Source organism: Gigantopelta aegis, chromosome 14 (genome assembly GCF_016097555.1).
Source record: "Gigantopelta aegis isolate Gae_Host chromosome 14, Gae_host_genome, whole genome shotgun sequence".
NCBI lineage: Eukaryota > Metazoa > Mollusca > Gastropoda > Neomphalida > Peltospiridae > Gigantopelta > Gigantopelta aegis.
This window is the reverse complement of record NC_054712.1, coordinates 28,302,101-28,316,514: the sequence shown is the minus strand read 5'-3', so window position 1 is coordinate 28,316,514 and position 14,414 is coordinate 28,302,101. Positions and strand designations below refer to the sequence as shown.

General features: G+C 36.9%; 1 protein-coding gene across 2 annotated transcripts in view; it reads right to left on the bottom strand.

The window, feature by feature from the left end:
* Window positions 1-14,414, bottom strand: part of LOC121388087 (TELO2-interacting protein 1 homolog) — a 47,250-nt gene that overhangs the window by 12,423 nt on the left and 20,413 nt on the right. For both annotated transcript variants that reach the window (XM_041519299.1, XM_041519300.1), the window contains exons 14-19: window positions 12,320-12,392; window positions 11,550-11,778; window positions 8,310-8,446; window positions 6,778-6,943; window positions 5,721-5,825; window positions 782-1,057 (exon numbers count right to left, since the gene is read on the bottom strand). In XM_041519299.1, the coding sequence (XP_041375233.1) occupies window positions 782-1,057; window positions 5,721-5,825; window positions 6,778-6,943; window positions 8,310-8,446; window positions 11,550-11,778; window positions 12,320-12,392 (986 nt within the window). The remainder of the gene's footprint in view (window positions 1-781; window positions 1,058-5,720; window positions 5,826-6,777; window positions 6,944-8,309; window positions 8,447-11,549; window positions 11,779-12,319; window positions 12,393-14,414) is intronic.

Genomic DNA, 14,414 nt, shown 5'->3' with positions numbered 1-14,414 from the left:
TTCTGACTACTACAGGCGAGATATCTCACGCGATGTCATGCTAGTCGACATACTGTACACTGTATACAGCGCATTCCCCAATTCATATTTCCCACCATTTTGCACACAGGACTCACCGGAAATAATAATAGACCAACAGAAAATACATTACTTAAGAGAATGGCAGCTTTAGTTTTTTGTTTTTCTAAGTAAACACAACTTTTTTCTTTTTTTTTGCCAAATTTTAATCAATAATAACTGATCTAAAATATCATAAAATTTTTAAAAACCCACGGAAATAATACTTACCAATTCAAATATAAACTTTATTTTATGTATTTATAAAACAATTAAGTGAAAATATGTGAGTAAAGGTTATAAATTTGTACCCCCTCAACGTGGTTTTTGTCAAAAATTAATCCAGTAGTCTGAAGGTTAACAATGCATGAAAGAAATATGGGTGTAAATATGATCACAGTTGGAAAAGCAATCTGAAATGTGAGAATACAAAAACTGTAGCAATGTTTAAGTTCTGGGGTTGTTTAAGTATTAGCATATTTTTCCCTACAACTAATTGTAAACTATGGACTAATCAAACAGCATACAACAGATGATTTTTTACAAGACGCAGCATGAAAAAAGCTGCAGAATTTGCAAAATATTGAAAAGCAAAAGATTATTGTGAACCTTTCCTCAATGAACAAGTCCAGGAACCGTTTTCATGGCTCTAAAATCTAACATTTAATAACAATCAAGATGTTTATCACACAAACAAAAGCCTCCAAAACAACAAAGAACAGACCTCTTTAACAGCTACAATGTGTTTGGGCAAGTCTTTCTGATTTGTCTTATTTTCATCCTCGTCCTCCTCTTCAACATCACCAGCATCTGGACCCTGTGTTGCTTCATCAGTATCCTCATCCTCAGAGATGATGCCCTTGGCCAACTGTTTCTGCTTGTGATAGTCCAGAAAGAAATCTTGTATGTCTGCCAGTGACTTCCTCTCTCTCTCAGACCTCGATTCACTTGTATCCATCAAAGAAGCAGACTTTGTCTCTTTACAAGTTTCTTCCTTTTTCTGTAATGACAAACATCTGATTGCTTGTAATATTTGTCAAATTTGTTTGACACCACAATGGGTTAAAAACTGTTAATGACAATAGGAATGAGGCTATTATATAGAGGATAATAAACGAGTTACCAGTCCCGAGTGAAATAATTTTCAGTTGTCACGAGCTTTAGCGAGTGACAAATGAAAATTATTTCATGAGGGGCATACATTTGATAATAACTGGTAACAAGTTTGTTATTCTATTTATTACCTCAGCTATTTTTTCTCTAAAAGCCTTTATTTTCGATGCACATGCATGAAGGCCAACCTGTATAGGAACGATGTAAACCACTTTATGCACTGTTCTGAGAATTACTATAACGTTGTAATTTAATCACGTTCATAGATAATTTTAAAAAACACAATTTCTCTTTATTCTGCTTCCAAATCTATAATGAATTGCATTAAAATTACATTTTGTTATTAATTTAACACCAAAAACAGAGACCCATAAAAGCAAACTCTTTAAACTACATGATGTCATTTTGTGTTTGTCAAATCGTGATGACGTCATATGTAGTACCGACAAAGTCATTGGTTTGTAAGCGTCAAATTGTCCAATACTATTGTTCGTTAGACCAATGCAGAATATTTCTCACTGAGAAAATATGGAAAATATTTTCCCTGTTATGACTGACCGCTGGGGTAATAAATATCTATTTCAACACTAAGTGGGACCACACACAATGTCTACGAGTGGTGTTATGGGGATACAAGCAAATATAACAGGTGGTGAGGGGAGGTGTTTACACCAGTGATAGAGAGGGAACTGGGGTGGCGATCACTGCTGACACATTTTAAACTATGGCTACTTGTTTAGTACCGTAACATTTGGTTATTTTAACACTTGGCAGGGTTGAAAATTAACATAAAAACCATGATCGCCAGCAGGGCCAGTTGAAGACAAATCTTACTGGCCCTTTTCAAATTCAACTAGCCCTCCAATTAACATAATGAAATCTAACTGCACAGCCAAAATCAAAACTAGAATATTCTTTCTTGAATAATAACCATGTGCTCACCATATATAGTTTGTTTCCTTCAAAAGGAAACCAATGAATTGGCATGTAACTTCATAATGAATAGTTAAAATTCACATAAAAACATGTTATTAAGTTTTAAATCCATACCAACTCAAATAAATGTTTTTGAAAAAAAAACCTCAAGTATACATAAAAACAATTTATTACAAGTTACCATTAAATTATAATCATTAAATCTCATTTTTAATACAGGGGTGAAGACAAAATGCTAGAACAGCCGAGGTATACAGCTTGACTTAAGTCAAAAATAATGCAGTACAAAGAGAATAAAGGTAGAACTGTGCGTGCTCTAGTATATAAACCTAGTCTGGGGTGGCAGTCCTCTTTGTGACAAAGCAAGAGGGATGAAATAAACTGGCGATGCAAGAAGGGATACAATCTCCAGTAACAAATTTTATTGGGAGTGGCAGTCCTCCTATAGAAGAAGCATGCACACGTGTGCGTGTAATTTGGATATTGTAAAAGCTACAATAGTAGGCTACTAATAAAATAAATATCAAAAGAAAAATAAATCTGTGAAACAAACAAAAACATTTTACCAAACTATACGAAGTACTTTGTTATTATATTACAAAGCATAAACACATACTTATTGTTTATTACAGTAATATTTGGACAGTTTTGATTTTGTCCCAGAATAATGTACGCTAATTAAATACGATTACTTTTTACCATAACACTGAATAACAATTGTCAAATAGTAGCTCTACTTAGGTCGACGACAGTCACTTTTCACACCCCTTATTTTGGTTTCGTACACAATAAATATATATCTCACCATAATTTCACTTGAAATCCATATTTCGTGAAAGGTATAATTTTTTTATCACAAGACTTTCTTCAAAAACATACAAGTGCATTAGTAATGTTCAAACAAACAAAAATTCAAAAGCAATTTGGCATTGGAATTTTTCCAGCGTTTTGAAAACAGAAACGTCATGTACTTGGTTTATGGTTATTGTAAGGAGATGCAAAGTGACGTCATTGGAATATTGTCGTCATTCAAATTCAAAATTAGCTATATTATTATAATGCTTCACCAGATTAAAATAAAAACAGTCTACTAACCTTGACCCCTGTAAAATTTCTATAACATACAGACAACGCTGTTTAAGTTTTAAAAGATGAAAGAAATAAAAAGTACCTTTTGTCAAATATATCATATCAAAACATTACTGCTGGATATGCTACATTTATTGTGTACAAAGCCAAAACAAGGGTCCGAAAAGTGACTGTCATCGACCTTAGATAATTCTGCAGTATCCAGTCCATTCTAATAAGGCGACGACTTCCAGATTTTAAAAATACATGCAACGTCTACAATACATTTTGAGCTCTACTTTTAGAAAGACTGCCCAAAGCCACAGCAGCTGAGTCTGATGATGTCAAAATATAGAGCATGTTCTATGTCTTCTGCTTCTGTAGTTCATGCCAACACAGACGCGATGTGTTTTGTCACATTCAATTCAGTTTCAGTTTCTTTGTTTTGTAACTGGTACCATACTCACCAGACCCTAAAATCGACTGTCGCTCAAGGGACTACCTTTGTAAAATTCTTAGTCGCCCGTAACCAATAAAGGTCATCATGAGCGACCGGGCGACTGCTAATTTTCAACCCTGACTTGGTCCACAGAATGAGAGGGAGGGACAAACCACAGCTGCCTACTGAATAGCTGCAAGTGATCCTTCATATGCACTTTCCTCATCTAGACAGGACAGCACATACCATACCATGAGAACAATCGTTACAAATAAATCTGAGGTGACTGATTCTATGACCCATCCCACTTGAGGCGAGTACTCTATTAATGAGCTAACCCCACATCTGTTCATCCTAAGGCCCACTTTCCAGTAATACAATTCCATGCGTGATTCTTTGTGTGTGTTTCCACATGCAGAAATGTGCTTTTCCCTACATGCATTTTCACAATCTGTTTACTATACAAAACATGACATCATCGTCATCATATAACACATTGACACACACAAAAATTGTTCACTGATCCTGCGCATGGATTTGCATCTATGGAAAAAGTACTGTGTGCATACACTAAAAATGAATAACTCGCAAGCCGAATTGCATGTGAATCACTTTAATGGAAAGCAGGTCTTACTATGGGCCATCAGTAACGAGAACACCACTTATTAGTGATCTGAGACATCTATAAGTAACGAGCAGTTGTTTCTGCCACAATTCAGGCCCTTTTAAGGGCCCCTATGGGCAACCTACATGTCAGCACCATATAGGTCCAATTAATGAGCTACTCTCGGCCTACTAAATTCCAAACCTATACGTAGCTCCCTACCCTTCCATTAGATCGATTGTTCAAAATTGCACCTAAATTCCTTCATCAAAAATGTGCATCCATTCTCTTTGGCTTAATCCTATGGGACATTCCAAATTACATAGCACCATACCACCATCCACCTGTTACCGGCTACGGTCGAACTGCTGGTGCTCCCTTGCACCTACCAGTGCAGGTGGTCCACCCTCCTACCCACCCCATTTTTCCTGTCCTGGATGGAGGAACCGGCCGAGGCAGGCACCTGTACCCAGGACAGGCGTGCGCTACAATTAACAGCTTGCTCTGAATGGTGAACGTTAAACAATCCATTCCATTCTGCCACTAAGCCTGATCAAAAGGTCCCAACTGCAAACAGTGTAAAGCACATACTGCAAAGATACTATCATACTGAAAGAAAATGGTATGCACTAAATGGAAATCACTGTACACATGTGTAGAGGCTAAAACTAATTTTTACATTAGAGATGGACTGAACAAGGGAGACAATTATGAGCACCTGTGATTGTCCTACTATTCCGATCTGTCACATACAGTTAACTTTTTAGTATTCTTTGATAATTTTCTATAATTACTGAAAATATGTAAGGGTAAACAGGGCTGATCCCACCTCCTACAAATATATATCCTCGTTTAATCAAAAACCATACGACCAAGAGGAAATGGCTGGTGCACATGCTCAGTCATGTCAGGCTATCAATTTAACGACATTAATGTTTACCTTGTTCAATTTAGAAATAAAATGTATAAAAAGGTAAGTACATAGTCACATGTTATCTCTGTTCCATCAAGAGTTGCACCAGGTGGTTAGAAAACATCACTTTAAAAGCACTAGCAAAAACCGTACTATGACGTTATCAGCGTAATTACAACAGCATAAAAATCGGCTTTTCCCACGAAAACAATCACGTGATCTGAAAGCAGCTATCTGGAAGTGACCAGTCATTCAATTGGCAGTGCTAGCAGACGTGTTTGGTTGTGTGGATTCCGTCGTTCACTTGTTGCTGTTTAGGCATGCATTTGCATTGCATTCAGTAAGATTCCAGGGTACAAATTAACTGTAATAATACATTTCATTGTGCATAAAACTTATTCTTACCTTTTTTTCTGCATTTTTAAGGAAATTTGTTTTAAGTGTACTTCCTTAACAAGAAGTTGTTGTTGTGTCAATGATCGAAGATGCACAGACATTACAAAATACCCAGAAGTAAAATAATACAGTTTTCAATTTCGTACGGTTTGTGACAATTATTTTTTAAACAACATTATCTTGAATAAATGTACCTGACTGTGAGGAAACCATCTGACCACTGCCTTGGTTAGTTCGGACAACACCTTCATAAAGAGAACAGCCTGATCGGTGTAGTGATCGTCAAGGGAGGACAAAATCTAAAAATAAACATCGATACTACCTCTTATCCAGTGTTATAACAAAAATATCTGTTAGAAAAAATAAAGTTAAAAATTAAAAGTTTGTTTTGTTTAATGACACCACTAGAGCACACTGATTAATTATTTATCATCTACTGAATGACAAACATTTGGTAATTATGACATATAGCAGCAAGGGATCTTCTATATATACTTTTCCACAGGCAGGATAGCACATACCACAGCCTTTGATATACTAGTCATGGGGAAGTAGCTGGGATGGAAAAAAAGCAATCAAAGAATGGGTTCACTGATGTGGTTTGATCCTACAACCTTAGCACCTCGAGTGAATACCACCAACCGCACAAATAAAATAAAAAATGCACTGGGATTGCCAGGCCAGGGTTACATGGGATGAAGACACGGCACCTCAGACAAGCACTCTACCAATAGAGCTAAATCTGTGCTATCTCATGGAAATACCCTCTTTATAATGTTAAAGCTATGTTTCCATATGTACGTATTGCATGAAACTGCAAATCCATGTCCGTGTTGATCGTTTCTATACTTGTGTGGCTATAACCATCAGTGAAGACATAATCACAGAAAATAATTTTGAAAGGACACGGTATGAACATTGGTCAGTTAAGACTTCTTGCCCAAACTGATGTTGATGCTTTCTTCCGATGACATCATTTCTTGTGGGATTTCACTCTCCCATGATCTATGAAAAATTGCTCCAAAAGCGATTTCAAATTCATGTATACGAATCACGCACAGTTCGTGGATAGCATGAAAACACAGGCATGACGGACACATTATTTCAATAATTCATGGATTTACAGATTCACAGAAACGAAAGCATAATTTCTATCTACCTCTTGTATGGAAACAGATATGGCAGACATATTATTTCAATAATTCATTGTTTTACAGATTCACGGAAAATGGAAACATAACTTCAGACTACCTCTAGTATGGTGTCGTGAACCACCGGTAGTAGTCGCTCACTGCTGTGGTGTAACATGGCCTGTAGAACTAGTGGTGTCTGTAGATTGTCAGGGAGGTGGCGGAGACGGAGAGAAATCTCGTTAATCAGATAGTCAGCATTTTCCATTATCAGTTCTTCAATAGATCTGTGATAAAAAAAAACATTATCTTTGTTAACAGACAACTTATTGTTAGTATTACTTATCAATTTATTACCCCAGCAGTCACTCATGAGGTCATTATAAATTAAGTGTTACATTTGTATCCAATTTTTTTTTTTAATTTGGGGGGGGTGATGGAATTTATTTTTTATTTTATATTTTCAGGACTTTGGAAATACTGCATGTCGAGCATCATATATGTTCAAAGGGACTCGGTTTGTAGCCCTTTTAAAAGGTTTTTAGCAAATAAATATTTCATATTATTAAAATTACAATTAAATACATTAAATTAGCATATGAATATTCATATAACCAATGGATTTCTGGACATTATAATGTTTTGCAGCACCTCAATTTAAATGTTTGTCTAAAATAATTTTGTATGTAAGAATTTATTACTTCTTGCAACAGACAGATGTACAGACATATGGAAACAAAACCTGTCGGCTTGTCCCACATATACCTGTAGTTCTCCAGACTTTGTTTTTGCAATCACTTAAGATGAGCTGAAATTTTGTGTATGGCTTTATCATGTAGTTACACTTTCATGGGGATAACTGGTCTCGGTGGCGTCGTGGTTAGGCCATCTGTCTACAGGCTGGTAGGTACTGGGTTCGGATCCCAGTCGAGGCATGGGATTTTTAATCCAGATACCGACTCCAAACCCTGAGTGAGTGCTCCGCAAGGCTCAATGGGTAGGTGTAAACCACTTGCACCGACCAGTGATCCATAACTGGTTCAACAAAGGCCATGGTTTGTGCTATCCTGCCTGTGGGAGGTGCAAATAAAAGATCCCTTGCTGCTAATCGGAAAGAGTAGCCCATGTAGTGGCGACAGTGGGTTTCGTCTCAAAATCTGTGTGGTCCTTAACCATATGTCTGACGCTATGTAACCGTAAATAAAATGTGTTGAGTGCGTCGTTAAATAAAACATTAATTTTTTTCATGGGGATTTGCCAGAGTTATGGCCCTTGAACGTAGGAGATATGAAAATTTGTTGGACCTGGACGTGGATGTGTATTGATTTAGCAGTTCTCTCAGAATACTAGCTTACTTTCTTAATTATCCCACATTATGTACATTTATACAAAGAAAGCGTGTCAAATGATCAACTACTGTCATTTGTTTTAGCAGTACTCTCAGAATGCTTGTTTACATTGAGAAAATATCACTCCGTGTATTGTACCACATTACTGAGTGAATTGGTAGTTAGAAACCAACATAAGAAATGACATAAAAGGAACAACACAAACCTGCAGATGTTCATCAAAGTGAAGTAGTTGGAGCTGCAAATATACACTACTATCAAATATAGCAATGTACTGAGATATTCAAACATACACCAAACAAACCTGTAATGACATGCCTTGCAGATATCAATCAAAGTCAAGTAGGCGGAGCTACTAATGTAGGCACTCCCATCTCCCAACTTCTCCATAAGTGGATATAAAACCTTTATAAGCATCGGTTTAAAGTCTTCTCCAAGCACCTGTCAAGAAATTGTTTAAAAAAGTCAATATTTTATTTTATTTCAAACATCTGGATAGTAATGCATTCTTTTTTTAAACTCCATCTCTGTCTCAGTGTTTTTTTCATTCCAACCAGTGCACCACAACTTCACAAATGGACAAAGGCCGTGGTATGTGCTTTCCTGTCTGTGGGAAAGTGCATATAAAAAGATCCCTTGCTGCATTAGGAAAAATGTAGCGGGTTTCCTCTGATGACTATGTGTCAGAATGACTAAATGTTTGACATCCAATAGCCGATGACTAATTAATCAATGTGCTCTAGTGGTGTTGTTAAACAAAACAAACCTTAAGGGCCAGTTTCTCGTGCCGGGTTTATCAGAGGGTTATGGAAACCCCAGGTTAACCTCAGGTTAACCCATGGGTTATTTAGATTGCACGTTTCACGTTCCGGGGTTTCAATAACACCAGGCTAACACCAGGTTACAATTGCACTGCGCGATAAACCTGCTGTCGAGCTGTTTTTCCTCTGGGTTTTCTGCTTGAGATGGAACAATTTTGGCACAGTAATAGTTTTTTACGCCAATATCGACGGGCCATGCGGCGTGAACGTATTTTCAGGGACCGTTTGGAACCATTAGACATGTATGATGATGTTGAATTTCTAAAACGGTATCGGCTAACGCGACCAACAGCTTTACATTTAATCAATCTCGCAAGTGGACATCTGAAATAATATGATACGATATTAATTAATACTTATTATAATAGTTTAACATACGGTAAATTCGCACTCCTCTGTATGTAGGGCGCTGTCATCATCAAATGGATTAACCATTTCCACAAATTCACCAGGAATTATGCCTTGAATTGTATAGCTCATATCGTCAATGTCAGCCATAGGTGATCCACCGCCAGTCCCTTTCCACGGCCGTAGCTAGCGGCGGGGGGTTCAAGGGGGGTCAAGGGGGTCAGAAAAATTCCGGAAAGCATTATAGAAACTTAAAGAAAATTCTCTTCTTGACTGTTTAAGGAGTTTTAGACTATTAACTACTTAGTTGCCCCCTCCCCCCCCCCCCCAAAAAAAATCCTAGCTACGGCCCTGCTTTCTGACATGGGCGTACATAGGGGGGGTTCGATGGGTTGTCCCGAACCCCCCCCCCCCTGAAATTGCTTTTTTTTTAATTTAATATATCTGACATTATTATATTTACTCAACATAGAACTATATGCCAAATATCTCTGCAATCTATTTTGGAACCCCCCTTTTCAAAATCCTATGTATTGGAACACCCTTTTCAAAATCCTATGTATGCCCATGTCTGATGTTTTTTCAGCTAGGATACATCTTTTTTGGCTTTGCACTTCAAACGTTTCCAAAGTTCTTTCAGTTGTTCCAGGTCTCGTTTTACGGAAGACTGACTATTGCATTTTTAAAGTATTTCATGCCATACATTTTGTTTCACTAAATGTGTTTTCATATCAATTTTCTTACTTTCAATTATTTTAATATTTGCATTAATCAGATCTATCAATAGACGTTTGTCATCTTCACTGAAGTTTCCTTTTTTTTACCTCTAGTTTCAGCCATTGTGAAGATGTAACATGCATGTAGTGGATACGATGGTTTATATACCTTCCAAGCGAAGAAAACCAGGGCCCACAACATAGTGGAGCCGCGGGGGCCACCCCTTTCCATGGTTCTTGTATTAGGAAGGTTGGAAATGTCGCATTTGGACACCTGAATATAACTATGTGGGGGTGGGGGTCGGTGGGGGACATGTCCCCGAAATTCGTAACAATTTCGGCCCTTTGGGGTACTAAAATTTTCACCACCACCCCTGACAATTGCACTGACAGTGACCCCCACTTTCAAATGCACTCCGCGAATTCTTCAGATAACCCATGCAAAACCCGTGGTTTTCGTAACACGTCTATAACCCAAGCATGTGAAAAGCCGCCAGTCCACGGCTACAGGCTAAGGTTTTCGGCGTGTTACGTAGCCCCGGGTTAACCTAAGGTTATACGATAACCTGGTGTTACTTAGCACGCGCACGAGAAACTGGCCCTAACTGTTTCAGTGATAGTCTCTGTCTATCTGCCAGTGTCTCTCCCCTCCCTCAACTTATCTGTTTTTTCTAAAGAACTCGATAGTATTTCATTTCCTAATTATAAACTCCATCTCTGTCTCAGTGATAATCTCTGTCCATCCGTCTGTTTGTCTATCTGCCAAAGTGTCTCTACTCCCTCAACTTATTTATACAGAACACCAAACAAAACACAAATCAGGGTTAATGATAGTTTGTAAATAAGAGTAGGTTTACTTGATTACAACACTCAATTCGGTGAAATGATAAACTGTATATAAACCTGTAATTCTCCGGAATCTCAATATATGTTAATAAAAGCAAAATTTAATGTTATGGCTGAAAATTATAGTTGCGTTTCTTTTGGTCTTCAGTATATTTCCATCTAAGTCTTTTTCCTTTATTTCATTCTCTCTCTCTCTCTCCCTCCCTCTCTCTCTCCCTCTCTCTCCCCCTCTCTTTCTCTGTCTCTCTCTCTGTATGTCTTTCTATCTCTCTCTCTCTGTGTCTTTCTATCTCTCTCTGTCTTTCTATCTCTCTCTCTCTCTGTCTCTATATCTCTCTCTGTCTCTCTATCTCTCTCTGTCTTTCTATCTCTCTGTCTCTCTATCTCTATCTCTCTCTCTGTGTGTCTCTGTCTCTCTCTCTCTGTCTCTCTATCTCTCTCTCTGTCTTTCTATCTATCTCTCTCTATCTCTTGTCTCTCTCTGTCTTTCTATCTCTCTCTCTCTCTCTCTCTATCTGTCTCGCTGTCTTTCTATCTCTCTCTCTCTGTCTTTCTATCTATCTCTCTCTCTGTCTCTCTATTTCTCTATCTCTTGTCTCTCTCTCTCTCTATCTCGTCTCTCTCTGTCTTTCTATCTCTCTCTCTGTTTCTCTATCTCTCTCTGTCTCTCTCTCTCTGTTTCTCTATCTCTCTTTCTGTCTCTGTCTTTCTATCTGTCTCTCTCTCTCTCTCTCTCTCTCTCTCTCTCTCTCTCTCTCTCTCTCTCTCAAACTTTCAAAACATTATTAAATAATTAACTAACTACTCCGTCACCTTGGCAACTGTTCCTATTCCCTCAATGAAGAGACAGATCTGCATGATGTTTCTGTTTAACACTGCAACACTTGGAGTATCACTGCTTACAGCAAGTCTTGGAGAAGTAGTGACACCACTTTCAGCCAATAATAAGCTGTGTTTCACAGACGTCCTAGACTTGAACTGTGATTTTTCCTTCACTGATGTAGTAAGGTTGAAGGAGGAAAGATATTCATCTATCAACATTCTGAAAAAGAAGAGAAAGATATATAACTTAGTATCTTCAACAAAACAACAAGTATTCCGCAGAATTAAACGTAATCGGTTACATCCATAAGATTTATATAATTTGTGAGAATGCAAAACTTTAATGTTAAGCTAAAGACAAAAGTATTGTTTAATTAAAAATGTTGAATTAATTAATATTTAATTCTGTCACATCCACTGTGATGAATATCCATAGGTGCAACCATAAACAAAGTTTCATTGAGGTCGGAGTTATAGTTTGTGAGATACTGATCTAAACACAAATCTTTAACACAAAACTTTAACGTTGACAAAAAATCACATATATTTCTATTAAAATTGCAATTTAAAGGCAAGATTTTCAATAATTTTAAATTTATAGAATTAAAATAGCCTTTATTGTAAATGTAACCTGCTATTTGAGTACAACTTGACAAAACTTTATTTATCTGGTTTTAACTTTTTTTAATTAAAATAATTAACCTATAAAACATTTTGGGGGGAATGCATAGGCTTACCCCAAGGAGATGATAGAAACTTACCTAATGATATTTTGCACTGCCGATGGTGGATTGTATGTAGACCCTGTACAGTAATCTGGAAATAGTTCTTTTCCTGATTGAAAAAAGAAAGAAACTGACATTACAGGGTTGAAAATTAGCAGTCGCACAGTCGCCCGTGGTGACCTTTACTAGCTAAGGGTGACTAAGAATTTTACAAAGGTAGTCCATTGGCAGCCATCAATATGAGGGTCTGGCAAGTACGGTGCCAGTTAAAAAAGATAGCCACTGAAACTGAATTGAATGTGACAAAACACACCGCATCTGTGTTGGTGCGAACTACAGCAGCAGAAGACATAGAACATGCTCTATATTTTAACAGCATCAGACTAGAGCTCAAAACGTATTGAAGACATTGCATGTATTTCTTAAATCTGGAAGTCGTCGGCTTATTAAAGTGAAATGGATGTGCCATAATTTTCTAGTAGAACTACTATTTGACAATTGTTATTAAATGTTATGGTAAAAAGGAATCATATTTAATTACATGTAGCTTACATTATTCTGGGACAAAATCGAAATCTATCTTGTAGTTTTAACTAACACTAAAGTGAGAGCATGTGTATATATACAAATTACAATGACATCACTACAGGGCTTATTCCAAACGTCAGTTACCTGATTGTCATTGTCGGTATTGTTTTAAAGTTAAACAATTTGCATTAAATAAGAACATATCAGATCTAAAGTGACACCAAGACTTACATGATAACATAACTGTCTCAGCTGTTACGCTTTGTAATATAATAACGAAGTACATCGTATATTTTGGTAAGATGTATTTAAAAAAAAAAAAATTACATATTTATTTTTGTTTTGATATTTATTTTATTAGTAGCCTACTACTGTAGCATTTACAATATCCAAATTAAACGCACACATGTGCATGCTTTGTCTATAGGAAGACAGCCATTACCAAGGAAATCCGTTACTGGAGATTGTATCCCTTCTTGCATCACCAGTTTATTTCATCCCTCTTGCATAGCCACAAAGAGGACTGTCACCCCAGACTAGGTTTATACACTAAAGCACGCGCAGTTCTATCTTTATTCTCTTTGTATTGCATTATTTGTTTTTACTTCAGAGACAATGCAAGTCAAGCTGTATAACTCAGCTGTTCTAGCATTTTGGCTTCACCCCTGTATTAAAAATGAGATTTAATCATCATAATTTAATGGTAATTTGTAAAGAATTCTTTATATTTATACTGGATTTCTTCTTTTTTCCATTTTTTTTTATTTGAGTTGGTATGGGTTTACAACTTAATAAAAAAAAAATAATAATAATTTTAACTGTATTCATTATGAAGTTGCATGCCAATTCATCAGTTTATACGGTGAGCACATGGTTATTATTCAACAAAGAATATTCTAGTTTTGATTTTGGATATGCAGTTAAATTTCAATGTGATAATTGGAGGGCTAGTTGAATTTGTGAAGGGCCAGTAAGATTTGTCTTCAACTGGCCCTGCTGAAGATCATGGTTTTCATGTTAATTTTCTACCCTGCATTATTAATCTACAAAATCACAAGAAACATTGTCTGCTGAAAACCTTCTCCCCTTTCTCCAGTTGCAATAACACTGGGCATACACTGTTATCAGTGTACATAGAATGCACTGGATTCAATTGATGTTTAACAACACCCCGACTCAATCCAATAGCACGTGCTTATAAACCTTCTAGAATCTAGACTCTATTAAGAGTCTGAGACTTTAAAGTCATGGCAACGCAATACAGATTACATGTGTGTCAGGTCATTAAAGTCATGGCAACGCAATACAGATTACATGTGCGTCAGGTCATTAAAGTCATGGCAACGCAATACAGATTACACGTGTGAGGTCATTAAAGTCATGGCAACGCAATACAGATTACATGTGTGTCAGGTCATTAAAGTCATGGCAACACAATACAGATTACATGTGTGTCAGGTCATCAAAGTCATGGCAACGCAATACAGATTACATGTGTGTCAGGTCATTAAAGTCATGGCAACGCAATACAGATTACATGTGCGTCAGGTCATTAAAGTCATGGCAACGCAATACAGATTACATGTGCGTCAGGTCATTAAAG